Source organism: Aptenodytes patagonicus, chromosome W (assembly GCF_965638725.1).
Source record: "Aptenodytes patagonicus chromosome W, bAptPat1.pri.cur, whole genome shotgun sequence".
Taxonomy (NCBI): domain Eukaryota; kingdom Metazoa; phylum Chordata; class Aves; order Sphenisciformes; family Spheniscidae; genus Aptenodytes; species Aptenodytes patagonicus.
Window position 1 is genome coordinate 31564492 of NC_134981.1, and position 19917 is coordinate 31584408.

General features: G+C 43.4%; 1 protein-coding gene across 1 annotated transcript in view; it reads left to right on the forward strand.

The window, feature by feature from the left end:
- The window catches only part of LOC143172229 (uncharacterized), a 67428-nt gene that overhangs the window by 41184 nt on the left and 6327 nt on the right, over positions 1 to 19917 (forward strand). The window contains 5 exon segments of the mRNA XM_076361462.1: positions 1295 to 1350; positions 1353 to 1412; positions 6245 to 6394; positions 7469 to 7615; positions 11104 to 11248. Coding sequence (XP_076217577.1) covers positions 1295 to 1350; positions 1353 to 1412; positions 6245 to 6394; positions 7469 to 7615; positions 11104 to 11248 — 558 coding nt within the window.

A 19917-nucleotide genomic window follows, 5' to 3' on the forward strand; every position in this document is an offset into this window, starting at 1 on the left:
ACAATTGCAAACAGTTGTCTGCCATGTGTAATTTCTTCAAGGGAGTAATTTTGGTGAGACCCATCCTTTATGAGAGAAGTGTTCAGTTATAAGCCCATATTCCCCCAATAAATTTTTCAAGGTGAACTAAGAATATTCAGACAGGCTGGCTGCAGGCTTCTATGCAAGCCCCCAAACTGAGGGAAATCCTGCTTTATCCACACCACCACCACTGACTTTGCCCAAAGGGCCTGGGCGTTGCGTGGTGCATATCAAACATACCCTTGTCAGTGCTGCCTCAGCCATCACAGCGATACACATGCTGATATGTGTTGATGGACTGGGGTATAAAAATGACACGAGGGTTTCAGTTCATGGTCAAATTACAACCCCAGGAGAGTGGTCTGAAGAGAATATGCCAAACACCCCTTCGTGGTTCCCATTAATTTGCAGAATTAGGACAATTTGGACTCCCCTGTTGTAAGTCAAAATGTGACAGCCTGGCCACATATCTGCATATAGTTTATTGCATAAGAATAGAACAGGTATAATGTGACAAAACAATTTTCCAAGGCTTTCTGTGTACTTAGTCTTTATTTGTTAACTTACACGCTAAACTTAATGTTTATTCTGTTTCATGCATGGGTTTGGTTATTACTTTACTTTGATAATGCCTGACTTGCTAAAAAAGGTTAAGAACAAGTCTATATAACAATGCATGTTTTTCTAAAGAAAGTATATTTTATGTTGTGCTTTGTTAAGATTATTCATAGTTAACTACTTCAGTGACTGAAAAAAAAAAAGGGGAGAAAGGTAAAATTCAGTTGCTTTGAAAAAATCTTTAATTTCCTTGAAGCTGTTTCTGCCTCAGAGTTAAAAATATGTTATGTTTTTTCCTATAATGAACTCAGCAAATATGGGCTAATTAAGCGGAATCCATCTTTCTTAGTTTTTTTGCTTGCCACAAGCAGCTGCTTTACATTACATCTCTGGAGTCAGCTGCTGTAGTTTAGTGCTAACGTTTGTAACCTTTAAAGGCACTGTGTTCTTAGGAGTCTTGCTGTGAACTTCAAATCCTTGTGTTCTTGTGGGTTAAGTGTACAGAGATTGCATTTGTTCTCACTGCGCTCCTGATCTGAAATCACAGTATGCTCTAAATGTTCAAAAGCAGGGAAACAGCTTCTCCTTGCATGTCGTCCTCAAGTTCATGGGAAATATTTAGAGAAGCGTATGTCATGTGGTCTTTGCTTCTGGCCTTTGGAAACTATGTGATACCACAAGGGATTTATTCAGCTATGTGTTTTCTTCTAAATAGGTTACTTTCTGCAGTGGATACTACTCTCTCTTTAGAAAAGGTGCTCAGTACTTTTTCACTGAGCATTACGTGGACCATTCAGGAAAAAGCAACCAGCACTCCTTAAAACATATGGCTGGTAAGAATCTCTGAATATCATCTCTACAAAAGCTAACGTTTTGGCAATGCTTTGGAAATTTTAGGAAGCTAAGAACAGAATCTATTTGAGAAGTATAAATTTGCAAACCATATAATTAGCAAAGTTGGATGTAAAATGAAGTCTAATTGTGCATAAGCGTTTGGCTTATAGTAGGACACTAAGATGAGCAACAGAGGGAAAAGTGCTAAAGTGGGGGATTCTTGCATCATTTAAGATATCTGTACCTCAGACTAGCAGAAGGTCTCTATCTGTAAATCTCCCAAGGCTAAAGAAGTCGCTGTTCCCTTGCAGGCAGGGACAGAAGAGGCAATCAAAGGGTCTCCTGAACTCGCTTCCTCTGAGGGGGGGAAGTCCCAGCAGCGCTGGTGTGGGGAGGAGAGTGGAGGGGCTGGCTGATGGCTGAGGTCCCTGGGCTTCTGCCAAGTGAAAGGAGGCACCTGAAACCCCTGTGTATGGGGACGTGAAGGGAAAGTGCTTAACTGTAGCTGGAAACAGCCTCTACTCCGGAGGGCAGCAGTGAAAATTGTACGTGATAAAGGGGTTTATTAATCTCTCTCTCATATTTCATATCCTGTAAAAAAGCCTGCCTGTGTGGGCTTTCTGCTCTGCCTGTATCATAGAATCATTAAGGTTGGAAAAGACCTCTAAGATCATCGAGTCCAACCGTCGACCCAACACCACCATGCCCACTAAACCATGTCCCTAAGCGCCTCATCTACACGTCTTTTAAATGCTTCCAGGGATGGGGACTCAACCACTTCCCCGGGCAGCCTGTTCCAATGTTTAAACACTCTTTCAGTAAAGAAATTTTTCCTCATGTCCAATCTAAACCTCCCCTGGCGCAACTTGAGGCCATTTCCTCTCGTCCTATCACTAGTTACTTGGGTAGGTATGTACACCTATAGAAATTATCTGGATCTGGACAGCTGTCAATGAAGAATTTATCAGCACCAATTTGTGGATTCCTTTTCCTCATAACGGGGTCTCACTCCAGTGTTTCTTTCTCAAGAGAAGGTTTGTTTTGGGAGCTCACATCTCACTGTCATGCTTTATGACCTCCCATTCACCGTCTCATGCACCACTGCTGTCGTAGTCACTCTCTGGCTTTTCAAATGATGCTGCTTTGTCACGTTTGGTCCCTGAGCACTGGAACTAGAGCATGGATTTCTGTAAGGTGCTTTGTTTCCTGGATGGATTTTCAGGTGCCTAATGGGACATTGGAGAAGTGCCATCTTGCACGGACTCTCCGGTGTCTAATAAGAGTTGAGTGCACTCAGCAGTGTTACTATGGGGAGATTGTCTCTCTCCTCCACACAGTCACTTATATTAGACTTAGAGGAACTGAATATCTCTCAGACCTTAACTTCCTTGACAGATTTGTATGAATTTGCCTGAGGCATTCAAAGCTTCTCAGGTGAGGTTGGACAGGCACTTGTGCATGCAGCGTTATCTCAGCCTCGTTTCTTTAGGAAGTCAGACAAAAAGATCTTTTTTTTAACCTACTTTCAGCCAGCGTTAACTTAGTGGTGTAAATGTGCTATGTATCTTGGTTTAGTTCCTAAACTCCCTCTTGCAGTCCCATGAGTGCAACCATTCTTTCCTCCTGGGCTGTTACCTGCTGGCAAGGTCATCCAGGATAACAGACCTGTTTTATCATGCTATATTTCCTTTTTCCACAAGTCGCTCCAACATGTTTTTCCCCAAATTGCTGAGATCCACTTTTTGGTTTGATTTGCATTAGCTACTGTGTTTGCTGAACACCAAATGGCTCCAGACCAGTTTGCTTTGGCAAACTGGAAATAAATGACTGTCTACTAGCAAGTGACCTTCAAAGCTCCTCATCCTTTATACTTTCTTCTCTTTCTCTTTCTAAAATACCTGGTTTTCATCCTTCACTTCCACTACCAAGTATTTCAATTGCTATTGTGATTTTTACTTTGGTGAGCAGTAGACAAAACATATATTATTATTTTTTTCAAGATTACGCCCTTCCTGAAGGAAAATAGAGGTAAATGTCTACATGAAACTTTATTTGGAATTGAACGCCTTGAGTACATAATTTATCAAATACAGGAGGCAAATTTCAGACACTCAGAATTTGTTTTGACTGAAGCCATTTGATGAAATAGATGTGAATTTGCCATGTTTCTCCAATCCACATATTTTTCCTTCAGAAAGAATAGTCTTTTACTGAACAATTTCATAGAACTTTATTTTCACCACTTCAGAAACATCTTTCCTTCAAAACACCCTCCATTTCCAAATTTTCCATATCCACTAATGAAAAGTCCTTTTCCCTCAAATTCTTCCTCCTTTCATGTAAGCCACCCCATTAACAAATGTGTAAGCATAAAAAACCCTTGCAGCATGCCATTGAGCATACTGGAACCCAGGCTCTGCCAGAAGGAAGGGTGGGAATAATTTCAAAATTTGAAAATTATTATTTCCAAAGCCTGCTGTGAGTCCTGCCCATTAGAAGACGAGGACCTCTGCTGATGGTAACAATCTTCCATTAAAGTCACAGAGGAATGCAACTGCTCTCCTTCTTCAAGTCCACAAAGTTAAGGAAATGTTATTTCCCATTACACTGGAAAAGGGTAAATATCCATAAAACATTTGGGATTATTATTTTTTCTCTTGGGGGCCATGGAGATCAGGTAGCATGAAGGGAAAGCTTCCTTACACCACAGCACTTCAATGAAAACTGAACTGATCAGAAAATGTCCCACTTTTCTGTTGAAAAATATGATTTGGTCAAACTTGTGCAAATATCTCATTTCTTTGACTAAAATTCATTAAAAAAGGGACTAGCACTTTGATAACACAGAAATGTTCTGTTTCTGAAGAGAATAGTTCAACTTCTTGCTTTGAAATTACTTCCTTTCAAAAGTTTGTTTCATATTATGCAAAAAGAAATTAGAAATCAAATGTTTTTCAGTGTTACTGAACTGAATTTTGATCTATAACTTCTTTTTTTTTTCCAGAAGCTTCATTCATTAAGCTAGCTTCTGTTCAGATTTGGCATAATAATAAATTTTGCAGTTATGGGGTTTCTGTGATCACAAATAACGGTTTCTAGGCAACTTCACAGGAGAAAAAAGCTGGTTTCCCCACTGGGTCCACTGAAAGGAAGTCTTTTCCTAAAGATGATCAATTTTTAAATTGGCCAACTCTAGATACAGTCAAAAGACAAAATGTGGATTGTTTTTAGCAATGAGAAGGATAATTTTTTTCAATGAGATGCAGATGTAATCCTACTGTACTGGTAGCTCTCTGTATAAATTATAAGGAAACAGCCAGCATCTGCATTTGCCTTGTTCATGCCACGGGATCATCATCATTACTGTGAAGATAAATGAAAAAAAGCAAAAGCTTTCTGCTGAGATTCTAACAGAATTCATGCAATATGGAAATTTACTGGGTGAAGAAATAGAACCATGTATTTTTGTTCCCTGCAATCACTTTAACAATGAACATCTTTTAGGGCTTTTTGCTTCTTTCTTTCTTTCTTTCTTTCCCCTCCCTCTCTTTTAAGCCATAATCATAGAGGGGAACAATATCTCATCAGGGATGGATCTGTGCGGATCAGCAGACAAAGTTTATATAAAATCTGGGGAACCTTGGAGGTCTTTGAAGCACTCTTTGTGAGGGATGCTCCTGGCTGTCCCATGGGGTTCAGGTACTTTGGCTAAGGCAGAGCTCGGGTTCAACCTACCCACCAAGGATCCTCTGTCCTCTGGGTCTGCAGGGAAAATAACTGTGCCAGGCAGGAGCACCTGGTCGTGCACCTGCAGTAGGAGTCCACCTCTGGGCAGGGGCGGACCCAAGGCTGCAGGGAGCCTCCTGCTCCCCGGGCTGTGAGTTCTGAGCCTTCCTTTTCCTAAAAGCACATCCCTGTTGTTGTCAGTCTCTTGGCGGGTTTGACACACTGCGTGAATCCCTCCCTGGTGTGGCAGGTCCTCCCCCCTGCCCACCTTTCTGGGATCAGTTATGTCTGTCTTTGGAGGAGGTTCTCTTCTGCAAGCTCCCTGTTCCCATCAGTGAGCTGTCCCATGCTGTTTGCTACAAACAAGTGCTTTCAGTCTCCGCTTTCACAGGCATCCTCTTCATAGGGTGTCTTCTCCTCTGGTGCCTGCGCTGCAAGGCAAGATCAGGTAATGGAGAAGGCAGTCGCCCAAAGGAGCCTGCGTAAGGCTCCAGGGTCTTCTGGCCTTTCTGAGGAGGTGACCTGAAGTTAGTTGTCTCTTGGGGTTTCATCAGCATGTGTGCCTCAAAGTGGTGTGCAGAGCCGGAATGCTCTCCCTGTGACTGAAGGGAGCAGGTCTCCTGGGGAAAGGAGAGGGGTTGTTGATGCCACTGGGGTTGTATGACAGCTCTGCGTGTCCAGGATTGCCGCAGGCCTGGGAGGTAGTGCACTGCTCCCCTCGCCCTGCTGGAGGTTGGAAACGAGTGGCCGTGCCATGACTCATCTGTGCGATGGTCCTGCCCCATAGGGAAGGACCCCAAGAGCCGGGCAGGGAATGGGCACACACTTTGTGCTGGGTTCAGGTGGTCCCAGTACTGGGTCTGGATCTTATTTTGTCCAGACTGTGAGGGAAATGGGCAATCAGATTCCCATGCCGAGCAATTAATTTCTTCTGTTCCTAGTTTAGGCGGACCCATTGCTCTAAAACTGCACCAGTATTGTCCATATTTCAAGTGCTTGCTGTGTTTGTTCTGTGAAAATAAGTGACCAGGTTGCCACGTGAACCTGTAGGTAATTTGGCTGAAAATACAGGAGTGTGAATAACAACTGAAGATTTTCCTCTCAGTCCCGCAGACACTGACTGTCATACCTCAGGAACCAAACTTGGCTACCAGCACCTCGATTGCTGTCTACTGGGCTGTGAACGACAGGGACACCATCAACTGCTTCCAGGTCTATTGTATGGAGGATCCACAAGCCAGAAAAGATGTGGGGGGTGCGTAAGGCCTTGCCTTTGAAATGGCAGCAGCCCTTTCTGCTCTGGTCTCAGGTCAGCAGAGGGGAGGCCAAGCAGCAGGGGAGGGCCCAGGATGCAGAGAGAGGAGGGGCTGTGAAGAAATCATGCATAGGACTAAGGACAGGTAACAGTGGTGGAGAGCGCGAAGTAGATGCCGTTCCTTCTTCTCCCCTTTGTCCCCCAAAATGCAAGGTAAATAGCATGGTCTACAAAGTACAGGGCAGTTGCTTGCAGAGAAGCAGCAACATCCCTGTTTAGGTGCCCTTTTATGAAGTGGCCTGACCTTCAGAGAGGATGTGTCCCTGCTGCCCCATGGGTACTAATGGGGACTGCAGATAGAGCTCCCAAAGGGACAGGCTTGATTTGTTTTTTATGGCCCTGCATGTACTTCAGAAATGTGTCCTAATAAAAAATGACAGGAAAAATGTGGCTATTTCCACAGTATTTCCACATGTAAGCAAGGATTTTTTTTCAAAATGACATTAAAATATTTTAAATCTTAAATATGGAAATTGAGAAAAGAGGATTGAAATGCTTGTTCATTAAAAAGCTCAGGCTGATCATAAAGTCACTTAAAGCAACTGGGCTCTGCACAAATCCATGTGTGTGTATGTGGGTGCATGTGTGCATTTGTGTGCATTCTAAAGGATGCTAAGGGCTTTTTATAATAGCTAATTTATAGCTAAGGGCTATAAATTCCATTATGATAAATTGTATTGTTATGTTATGGAGAGGTGAAACCAGAGTTGATAACTGCTGATTGTATGTCCCAAATTTGCAGCCTAGTCCTCAGTAGGACCAAGGGCCATAATCTCCCCTTGCCATCAATGGGGTTTGAATGCACGCAACTCAAGGGCATGTCAAAAATTTGTCAAAACTGAGTCAGAGTAAAATATGGAGATCTTGGCTCCATATTTTATGGAGCCATATTTTATCCTCCAATGCTTTCTGGATTTTTTTAATTGACTGGTTTTTACATGTTAGTCAAGAGGCGCAATCATAGGCCCTACCAGTGAAACACGAGTGTAATGTCCGTGTGTGTGTTCCTCCTAGCTTTGGTGGAAGAATACAGAGTGACAGTGAAGGAGAGCCACTGCATTTTGGAGGACCTGGAGCCGGATCGCTGTTACAGTGTGTGGGTCATGGCTGTGAACTGCACAGGCTGTAGCTTACCCAGTGAAAAAGCCATTTTTAAAATGGGTATGTACATATTTTGGCATTTGATTGTTATTTTGTCATTTTATTATTATAAGCTTCAGGTTCTTAGACCAATTCTAGTCCATAGTGTTACTGAAACAGAAGAAACTGTTTCAGTTAGCCCATCTGGCAGATAGCAGGCAACTCACAATCATTTCCCTTTTTGCTAAGAGATAGCAGCATAATTGCTCCTGGGAGGAAACTTGAAGGTATTCAGATTTGAAGATGTTTCCAGTCTCAGGCCTTGTGACTGGGGCATTGGTGTGGCACATTATGAATTTCTCTTCTGAGTGCGCTGCAATGCTCCAGGGCAGCTCTGAGAAAGCCATCTGGCTGCTCTGTGCTGCTGCTTCTCCTGTGGAAAATGGAGGCGACAGCTGCATTTTTTGCCTCTCTGCCATCCTCCCAAATACATCTACGTTGCATTGATTTAAATGATTAACTTTTCAGGGGAAGGCCTGCTTTACCAAGGTTACATGCTGTGTCTAGCTCAGTGGAACACAAATCTCAGGTGTGGCTGAGAGGCTCTGCTACTGTTTAAGTGGTATAAATTAAGATGAGTAATTAGAGAAGCATTGTTTATGAGCTTCGACTGATTAATTTTTCTGAGATTTAATTTCTTTAATAATTTGTATTGACAAAACTTTTGCTTCTTGAATTATGAGCAAGGTGAAGTCTCTTGTGTCTGAGGCCCTTTTGCCAGATGATTTTTTTAGTGCTGCTGCTTCTTGCAGTTACAAAATACAGACATTTAACAATTTCATAATGAAATAACTCTGTACAATACTGAGTGTATTGTTGAAATCACTTGGCAGCAACCACAGCTTCAAGCCTTTTGCTTAATCCACTAGACTTCAAATTTGTTGATAATTCTCCTTGATATTCAATTTGCTATTCATATTTTTAGCAAAGATGATTTTCCAAAGAATTCAAAGTAGAAATTCAAATTTTATGACATCAACAATGTATTTGTGAGCGATTACAACAATGTAATTGTGAGAATTCCTGCGAAATGGTCAAATAATAATGAGTTATTACTAGCTAACAAATCATAATTTAAAAATTATGATTATGATTTAAAAATTATGGCCTCTCTGAAGCCATTATTTTTAAGAACTGTATTTGCCTTTTGGCATCAGGCTCATCATTCTTTTTCCCAAAACTGAAGCCTTCAGAAATTAATTTCCTCAAGTCTTTGATGCCTTCCTTTGGTCTGTTTCTTTAAGAAAACAAACTAGATCAAATAAGGGCTCATTAAATACCTTCCCTCAAGCTAAGTGAACTCCCTCTGGAGCACTGAGCCCCAGGTGGACTTGTGGGGACACTGCTGAGCACTGACTGATGCAAAACCGCTGCATCCCCTTAAGGCCAAGGGTGGAAAGATGGGCACCAGTAATGGAAACCAGTTCTTCAGTGTGAGCCTGGCTACTTTGATATACTTTGATTTTTCAAGTAGTCCAATTAGCAATATAAACTCAGAAGCAAGAATTCAGAGAGTTTATTTTCAGTAATTCAGATTAAAAGTTGGCACATACAAGAAAATAATTTACTGGTATATGCAGTAACAGGAACATACACATTAATAGTGGATCAAAGCTGTGCCTCTTCCAGGTGTTGGGAACCCCTCCAAGGCTTCCCCATTGGGATTGCATGCATGGAGGTGGCAGTGGGCCTGGGGAGTTGTGGGGAATGCAGCATGCTGCTGCTGCAGCATCCCCCCAGCACCTCCCGTCTCCTGCTCCTCCACCTCCCAAACTTACAGCCTGTCCTCCCCTCCCCTGGGGAACATGCTGTTTCCAAGCAGTATTTTCTGTGAGGGAATGATGCTGAAGGCAGCAAGTATCCCTCTATAGCCCCACCTTCCCCCCACCCCATCCATCTCAAACTGATCTCCAGATGAAGGCTCTTTGCAATCCTAAAGACATAGGAGTGAATGCACCTTCTTCTGTCGTTCAAAACCTATGTGATTCTCATCCTGTATCTGAGGGACAGAGTAAGAACTTACCCTTTTCTGCTCTTTGCCTCTTATAAGATCACTTATATGAGTGCTGGAATATTACCAGGAAATCAGATATATATTCTAATTAGTACAGCTTGAGTAACTGCAGTTAATTTGTTAAAAATCTCAGAAGCACAGTAACAACTTTTTTCTGGTATGCTGACTCCATCTACTCTTTAGACAGATAATTTAAATTAAAAAAAGTACTTGATGTCTTGTGATGTACTGTTTGCACATACATAAATGTGGGTATGTGTGTAAGTTTCTGAATGCAGATATTGGGGGATTTAGCGATTAATTTTTCATTCTTTAGAAACAGATGCATTTAAAACCAGACAATAATCAAATATGTCAGAAGAGAATTAAAGGATTATTGCAAAGGGAGCTACACAGATTTATTACCAGATGAGAATCTATCCCACAGATTCTTTGTTCTGCTGAATACCTAGATTAGCTGTTCCTGTAGTAAAACATCAAGTACATCTTAACCTGGATTGCTAACCTCCTGATTTTCACTAAACCAGGAAATCAATATGTACTTATGAGGTTTTTTCCTTTCCTTTTCTACTAACAACAAATTATTTTTCTTACAAAACAGAATGCATCTGGAATGCTGGTTGCAGTTCTATAAGATTATCTTGTCATAAAATTGTCTAATTTCTACTTTTGTCTTAGGCCTCCTATTTGGAACCCGATCTCTTTAAAAGTAAAATAACTTTCTGTGACCTTTTTTTAATGAATAACTTTTCTTTTAAGGATTGGTATTAAGACTGTTTATATGAGTTTCAACAACAGGTCATAAGGTTCGTTTATGTTGCTATTCCTTGGAAAGAGATAGAGCAAGTGAATACAACTAATCCATTTTCAGCCTATGATGTTGGATGTGCTATTTCACACAATAGCTTTTGATTACTTGCATTCAGTGCACTATTTTACATTCAGTTTTCTGTCTTGCAGTTGGGCCTGTAGTTCTTAAACTGAGGCTCTACAAAAGAGAAATTACAGGACCAAATTTTAGTATCCGCATTGCAAAAATAAACAGGACATAATTAAGCAGAAAGTCAGCATCTCCCCCTCAGTTCTGCAGCAGCACGTTTATTTCTGATGCAATTCATGCAGGAATGGCTGAGGACAGGATTGAGGTGATCTGGGGAGAGCTGTACGCAGTACTGCTTCGGTGCTCTGCTCCTTAAAGAATGGCAGAAATGGGGAAAATGCGCTTGAGAGAAGGCATAAAAATCTACACGGATGTTCTAAGGATGTGCAAGGAAATGCACAAATATTCGTAGTGACCTTCCCATTGTGGGTTTTTTCCCCATAATGTAGCCCTCTGCCATTGAAACATAAATAAGCAAAAGATCATTGCTGGACTGATAAAACTAACTATGCCATGGGTTTTCAGGGAGGTCACTCTTCCTTTCCCTCATGAGCATCCCCCACCAGCCACTGGTGCCTTCTTTGCGGTACAGCTAATGTGTCCCTGTGTCCCCAGCGCCTGCCATCCCCACCATCAAGGCCGAGGACTGCACGGTGTGTTGGGACATGGCCACCATCCGCTGGCACGCCGGCTCGGCAGTGATGGAGTCCTTTACTCTGGAGTACTGCCAACAGCATTCGCCAGAAGGAGAGGGTCTCAGGTCAGTGCCGCAGTCACAAGCACTGCTTGGTCGGATTAGGCAGCTGTTAATGAGCGCCCTGCCCCAGACTGCGGGTCATTACACAAGAGATTATTCTGTCTTCAACCGTGCAAGGAAGAAATCAGCTTCTGCACGCTGAGGAATTTACAGGCTGGACACTAATCTATGAGATTAGGCTGAGAGACGTAAAAATACTTCCTTTTTATTCTGCTTAACTGGGTAACCCCACTCATTTGGGGCCAAAACCCTGAAGATGTTGCACTGTCTGCAATCAACCAGAAGTTGCAAGGCTGTGCTGGCTGGGGAAGCAATTGCTCCTCCGCAGCTGCCACAGCCACAGGCAGGGCAGGGGAGGGCAGCTGAGCTTCGCAGGAAGGAGCGGGATGGAGGAGCCTGGCCCAGTTTGCTCTTTGTTTTGTGACAAACAAGATAGGAGCCAGCTTGAGACACAGCAAGGGTCATGGTGGTGTCCCGGTAATGTTGGTGACCCATCTGCGCTGTCTGGATGTGTGGGCAGATCCCTCCCAAAAGCACAGCTGAGCTCAGCGCTGCCCAGCTGTGCAGGCATGCTACAGGGGTGGAAGAGCAACCCAAAGAGCAGCTTTGAAATTGGGGGTGGTGTCTGCTTATGCCAGACCCTCTCTGGTTTCCCCTACGTTAAGTCTGTGCTGCGTAGAGGAGAGGGCGAGGAGGGACGTAGGCACCACTGAGCCATGAAGCCATGCAGTGTGTTGAAATGCAGAGAAAGTTATATGGTGCTCTGTATGTCCTTGGGGGTTTGGGGGTTGGTTTGTTTGTTTTTTAAAAACAACAACAATATTCCAGAAAAATACATTTGCAGAGGTCTGAGAAGCTTTGGGAGGCAGGGGAGTGACTTGCCATATGGGACCTCAGCTGAGTTTGCCTGTCTTCCCCTCCCAGGGAGCCTGATTAGGGTCTTCACCCATGGGCTAGTTCACATGGGCTTCACCCCTTGCAGTCAAAATTAGTTGACTAAATGGTTCACATGTTTCTACTAGACAAGTATGACAGTGAAATTGCGCGTGCCTTGCTCCTTACAAAAGTAGGCTAAATATTGAAATAAAAAACTTCTGTGGGGTTGGGAGACCTTTTTTTCATGCAGTATCAGCGTGCTGTGTTAATGCAAACAAGGAGAGGAGTGCAGCCATGATCTGCTCTGTTTCATACATATTTCATGAGGCCATCAGGTCCCTGTCAACTGTCAAAGTTGCTGTTGGTCAGGGATAATGTAGCTGCTCCCAAAACCTGTACTATGTGTTTGCCCTCAAGTTTCTTTGCTGTTAACTGGAATTGCCTCTTTTTCTCAAAACTGAACCAGAAAGCGTGCTGCTTTCTGTAATCTGTGAGCGAGGTATTGTTAACACCAAGCAGTTTGCTTGTGGCAACAAGCTGCCAGAACTGACCCATTCTCTTTCTCAAGTCAGCTTGTGCAAAATCTAACATGTCTATAATTATACTGAGTCACATTTGACTTTTTGGCCTCTCTGCGGGCAGAAGCTGGCCTTTTACTGTGACAAGTGTGAAAAATTCCACAGGAGAAAATCATGTATTTTCTCAGAATTGCTGTAATTGAAATTTCTGTATTTGTAGAAGGGCTCTGACCTCTTTTTACAGTGTCAAAGACCATCTTTTATCATTTATTTTCCCTCAAAACAGTGCCTCTCCTTCCTTTTCCAAAAGCACCCCCCCCCCCGAGATTAACCTGGAAAACTTCTATAATGGCACAAGATGTTTCAGTGATGGAGAATTTTTTTTTTAAAGATTTCTATTTAATTTTTTTGCGTAAAGCCAAGGAAAAAAGAGCCCTGTCATGGTTTAACCCCAGCCAGCAACGAAGCACCACACAGCCGCTCACTCACTCCCCCCTGGTGGGATGGGGGGGAGAATCAGAAGAGTAAAAGTGAGAAAACTCGTGGGTTGAGATAAAGACAGTTTAATAGGTAAAGCAAAAGCCACGCACGCAAGCAAAGCAAAACAAGGAATTCATTCACTACTTCCCATCGGCAGGCAGGTATTCAGCCATCTCCAGGAAAGCAGGGCTCCATCACGTGTAACAGTTACTTGGGAAGACAAACACCATCACTCCGAACGTCCCCCGCTTCCTTCTTCTTCCCCCAGCTTTATATGCTGAGCATGACGTCATATGGTATGGAATATCCCTTTGGTCAGTTGGGGTCAGCTGTCCCAGCTGTGTCCCCTCCCAACTTCTTGTGCACCCCCGGCCTACTCGCTGGTGGGGTGGGGTGAGAAGCAGAAAAGGCCTTGACTCTGTGTAAGCACTGCTCAGCAATAACTAAAACATCCCTGTATTATCAACACTGTTTCCAGCACAAATCCAAAACATAGCCCCATTCTAGCTACTATGAAGAAAATTAACTCTATCCCAGCCAAAACCAGCACAAGCCCACTGATGGATGGAGCATACTGCTTGTATTGCTCCCATCCAAGGCCATCAAGGTGCACATTAGGACTAGAAATCAGTTCCTTATGTAGGTGATATAGTGAGACAAATAGCTCCAGGTGATGAGTCAGATCATAGATGGGCTGAGCTGCCTTCTGGAAGTACCTGTAAGGAGCCTAGAGTTACTATGTTGAGTACCTATATCAGGTGGAATAAAACTGTCTTTATGCCCACCTAGGAGCATTTGGGCCTGGAAATGCTGTAGTTTCTTCTGGTTACTTTCCTTGAAAGCTTGGAGTTTGTCCTTCACAGGTTTCCTGAGCAACACGCATCTTGGGGACCAGCCAAACACAGAGCCCTCGTGGTAGCCTGTGCCTCTTATGTTTGCGGTGGCCCCGTAGCTGAGCAATTCCCCAGTCCCCAAGTGGGAGTCCGAACACATTTTTCAGCAACCCTGGAAAGTTCATGCAGCTGCTGCTGGGGGCACAGCAGGAAAGCAGAGGTGGGGGAAGGACATCCAAGGGAAGCCCTGGATAAAGCAGTACAGTCTCATCCCACAAGGCTGCTTTCGCACATGTCATTCTGGGACCTCACCCAAGGCAAGGGACACTGCCAAGGGATCAGGCAGGGAGAAATGCCTCCATCAAACAGCCAGAGCTGTGTGTGGAGTCCCTGGTCTGGGCCAGCCCCCTGTAGCACTTGGCAAGTCACAGAATCACAGAATGGCTGAGGTTGGAAGGGACCTCTGGAGGTCATCTGGTGCAACACCCTGCTCAAGTAGGGCCACCTAGAGCCAGTTGCTTAGGACCATGTCCAGGTGGCTTTTGAATATCTCCAAGGAGGTCCTTGGAGCAGTCCTGGAGCAGTCGCAGCTCCCCAGCAAGAGAATTTGAGGAACCTCTGGAAATAAATCATCATTAAAAGTTTCCTTCTACATACCATCAAAAAACTCCCTAGGTTTTCCCCTCTGGGTTCTCTCTCCTTGCTAGCTTGCCACCTGAGGGACATGGTTCCATATAAAACCATCTTAAATCTTCTGCAATAACAAGTCCATGGCCTGCTGTTGTGGTTTTAAAGCACCTTCCTGGGTTGATTCTTTTTCCAGAATCTTTATGAGGCTTTGAAATGTTTCTTTCAGTTTCCAGAGCTCTGCTATTTTCTTGCCATTCAGCCTCTTTGTGTTGAGAAGTCAATGGAGCTGTGGGTGTAAAATGGAAAACTGCGAGAAATGTAGTCCAGGGATTAGGTGTGTGGGCTGTTCAGATGGAAACCATTTATCACATCATGAGAAATCTGTAAGACTCAGGGAGGCAGAAATTAGTACAGTATGCAGTGAGTTTGTAAAAGTGGAAGTGACTGAGTGTCATCCTCTCCGCCAATGCAAGACTGGCACTGCTAGCAACCAAAATTTTCCATCTACCCATAGAGCAGGTCTAATGCTGGAAAAAGGAGAGCAAGCCTCCCTCCTGTTGCTTTGCCCACATGACTGTCCTGCCAGCTCAGGAAACAATGTGTGGAAAATAGGGAATCTTCCTCCCCTCTGACTGTGCTGGGCTTGCTGTCTGAGATAGCAGCGAGGACCGTTGCAGGTGGTGCTTTGGTGATCTAACCCCAAAACAGCCAGAGCTGGGACAGAGGAGAGGAAAGTAAGCGTGCGGCACAGCTGGGAGGGAACTCAGAGCAATTTGTTCTTTATTTTTAGCTTCAAGAGTTTTTTTCTGCTCATGGTGCACCCCTTCTGTGTGCTTCTATATGTATCTTGAGAAGCTTGCATGCTTTCAGCTCTAACTCAACATCAGTGATACCAGCACAGGTCTGGAGGTGCTGTTTCAGTGGGATATTTGGGGTGGAAATGACAATTACAGCACAGAAGGCATTCTGAATCACTGCAAGGCATATCATTTGCTGGGTTCATGCAATATTAAAAAATATCCTCTAGATGTTGTTTCCTTGAAATAAATGAGGATGCTGATGGGAGAAATATGCATCAAAACACAGCATCAGATTTCCCTAAAACCAGGGAAATCACAAATTTAACAGACAATTGCTACTATAATATTGCTCGGCAATTTAAAGGTGAAGAAACATGTAACTCCTTTCTGCTTTGCTTTGAATAGCACATACCTGAAATTTGGAGACTGGATTTTGACACTTATAGATTCCTCTTATAAAGAAGGGGATTAGGAGGAGATACTTAAAATATTTAACTTCAAATGTTTCTTGAATTTCGATGTGCTGAATTTTGTATTATGATACCAAGGCATTGTGGGGACAGTGCAAATATGATACTATTTAGGCTAAAGGCCAGGATGCCTTGTGCTTTGATAATAACATTACTACATTTCAAATCATCTACAAAGTGAGCAGGTGTATTTAAAGTAGAAAATAGGTGACATAAAAAATGTTGTAGGTTGATTTCTCTTTCTTTCATGACCAAAATTACATGGTACAATACTTTAGGTGAGCTTGAGGAAGATCTAGCTGCAATGCTTGTTATAAGAACTCAGAAATGAAACAGGCTTTCCCCCAACAGTCAGGATGCATTTTCCTTTCCCTTCTCCCATGCGTGTCCTGTATGCTGTAAGCTAGGCAGTAATCATACCTTCTCATCCTTGCTTTTTTTATCACTGATTACAGGGTTAATCTGAAGCATGACAAGCTACAGTGATTGCTGGGGAGCACTCAGTATTCACTTTTCCCCTTCACCCTATCCTCTAGACAGAAGGAGAGGTGATAGCAAGATCTATTTCTTCTTTGCACGCAGCCCCTTGTGAGCTTGGAGCTGGCTCAGACTGTTGCAAATGAAATTCCTTCTTGTTGGCATATTCTGTTTCATTAGTTGGCAGCAGCGGGACTGTTTTTTAAGCCTTAATCGTAGCTAAAATTGATGGACTCTTATTCTTAGGCAGCTTAAAGCTGGCTAAAATAGATTACCAAGCAGAGAATGCTATTCAAAAATCTGATCACTGTTTTACTGACCAGATCTGCTTAAAGTCCAGACATTTCTGTCTCACTATTACAACTGAAAAGAGGCATGCTATTTCTTTCTGATTTAAACATGCAACCAAATTCTGATTTGGAGAATTTCAGATTTGAAAGAGACGCAAGTCTGAACTTTGATGGCTGACCCTATTCTGCAATCGGCTGGACCCAAAATGTTTTCTGAATACCCAGGTTCTGGGATCCAAACTCCAGAATATGAATACTGTAGGTCTACTCATTACACCAGAATGTACCTGTCTACTTGGATTTAGAAACAATTTTGTGTTTTGTTAACTAGTCATCAGTTAAATAGCTAATAGTGAAAAAGAAGATCTCCTAATTTCTTTGGGAGGACACTGACTTATGTGGTATTTTCCAGAAGACAGAAGAAGGAGCCATATAGAGGGCATCACTGTGCTTAAAACACATTGATCTACATGTTGCCACAAACAGCTTCTGACAGATAGCTTAGTGTGTCCTCCCTTCATCTCACTTGTAACTGTTTGCTCAAAACTTCTTTCTGGTGCTCTGTGCTTCAGATTCACACCAAAGATGTCAGGATGGTGCTTTTAAGGAACAGACTGGGCCAGACTTGTCTAGGAAGCATGGACAAATTTCTTCAAAGCTTGGGTGCCTGCTTCTTTTCCCATGCCTCTGCTTCCATCCCCGTTTTCCTTTCTCTCATTTCTTTTATATTTGCCTCCTTGCTCAGTTCCCATCTTATATCTTTCGACTCATCTTTCCTTTTCCTCATCCCCTATACTCAGATGAGCCTTTTTTCTCTTTCAAGTCTAAAGATCTCAGGTTCTCATCAGGCAACTCATCAGGTTGCACCTCTTCCCTGAACCTTTCAGTAAGAACCGACCAGCCTGCCAAACTCCCAGTGCCTTGCTGAAGTGCTCTCGTGGTCGGGGCTTTAGTTAGTCACGGGGGTGAAGCAAACCGTGCAATTGCTACCATGTTTGGACAACCCACTTCTGTTTACTGCATCAATTCCAGCATTAATGTAACATGTTCCCCAAAGGTGGCATGGCCCAGCGCTGATCACACAAGAGCCCCAAACTCTCTGAAATTCTTTCAAATTGAAAGAAGATCACAGGAGCACCCAGTGCTTTTTCTCAATGTTTTCAATCACTTTTAATGACAGCTGTCAGTACAAAATACCTGTTACAGACTAATAAGGATGATGCACCAGTCTTTCCCCAGAATGCCATCCTCCTAGACATAGAGCTCTATGTGGTGTTAACAGGAATTTGGTGTATGAAGGGCTGTGGGATTTTACCTTTATATCTGATAAATGCAGCAGAGGCAGGCATGTGAAAAATCCTGATGGATGAGCACTGATTATTCTTCAGATTGTACTGCTCTCTGGTGGGACATACATGAAAAATCAGTCACTACAAATGAATAGCAATGATCTTATCTGACAGCTGACTTGTCTGCCTTACCTCCTCTGGGGTCACAGTAATTAGTGCTGGAAAAGGTGATTTGTTTAATCTATCTCCCCATAGAGACATTACCTGCAGGAGGGAGACCATCCTGGGCTCCACTCTCGAACTCGTGGTGGAAGGGAAAGTGCCTTGCACGCTCTCTGAAGGCACATCTCCTGTTCGTGAATTTGCTGGAGAGCAGAGCAAGACTCCTGCATTCAGCCCTTCCTCATACTACTGAGGTTATCGTCTTTCAGTCCAGAGGGCAGGGGGGTTATTTCAAAAGACCCGCATTACACTTGAAAAATTAAATACTTGCCTTGAAGATTCCTATAAGCATTTTTTGGAGGAAATTGTCTAATTTATACAGATAAACAGTCTTTACCTCAGGTGTACAAAGCAGTGGGTATATACTGTCTGGCTTTGCCGTTATTATATGAGGCAAAAATGAGGAAAATCGGGATCCAGTGTGTGAGAATTGTTAAGCCAAACTTTCATACTCCTGACAATATAGAAAATAAAATTGGCATCTTTCTAGTCATCCAAAGTACTTTCACTGGCACTTCAAAGTGCCTGCAAAGCAGGTTGAGTGGGTGCTGACACTCGCTTTCCTGCAGTGTGTCAAGACATCATCAGCGGTTGAGGATGTGAGGCCTTGAGCTTTTGAGGCACCACAAAGGGGAGACTTAGTCAAAGCAGGGCACTGTGCAAAGGCAGTTCCCCTGCTGCTGCCTCTTGCAAAACCAGCCTGTTAGAGTGCACAGAACCATGAGGGAGACAGAGCCAAGACTTTGTTGATGAACAATTTGTGAGCAAGGAGTTGATAAGAAGTGCACGGTTTCTCTGCTGTCTCAGATAAGGGTATCCGTTCTATTGGATGTCGAGCATGTGCCCAGACTGTACAAACACAGCAAGCACGTTCACTCTCATGCAGCTGAATTAATTACAAGGATTTTTTTCTGGAGAAGCTTGTTCATTTTGTAATGCAGACTTTTTAGAGGAGACGGATGAGAATTTCTTTCTGTACTGCTTGCATTTTATGTGATGACTTATGCTGCTGTGCTGGTTTTGGCTGGGATAGAGTTAATTTTCTTCATAGTAGCTAGAATGGGGCTATGTTTTGGATTTGTGCTGGAAACAGTGTTGATAATACAGGGATGTTTTAGTTATTGCTGAGCAGTGCTTACACAGAGTCAAGGCCTTTTCTGCTTCTCACCCCACCCCACCAGCGAGTAGGCTGGGGGTGCACAAGAAGTTGGGAGGGGACACAGCCAGGACAGCTGACCCCAACTGACCAAAGGGATATTCCACACCATATGACGTCATGCTCAGCATATAAAGCTGGGGGAAGAAGAAGGAAGCGGGGGACGTTCGGAGTGATGGTGTTTATCTTCCCAAGTAACCGTTATGCGTGATGGAGCTCTGCTTTCCTGGAGATGGCTCTAAACACCTGCCTGCCAATTGGAAGTAGTGAATGAATTCCTTGTTTTGCTTTGCTTGCATGCGCGGCTTTTGCTTTACCTATTAAACTGTTTTTATCTCAACCCATGAGTTTTCTCACTTTTACTCTTCTGATTCTCTCCCCCATCCCACCGGGGTGGAATGAGCGAATGGCTGTGTGGTGTTTAGCTGCCTGCTGGGTTAAACCACAACAGTCCTTTTTGGCACCCAACGTGGGGCACGAAGGGTTGAGATAACGACAGATCTGACCAGAGCGTGTTAAGGCAAACTTGTAAGCATTCATCATATTGGTTTAACAGCCGCTGGTCACAATGTTGATTAATTTACTCTCAAAGTTGTCGTGCTTGCTCTCACAGTTGTGTTATGTAACCCCT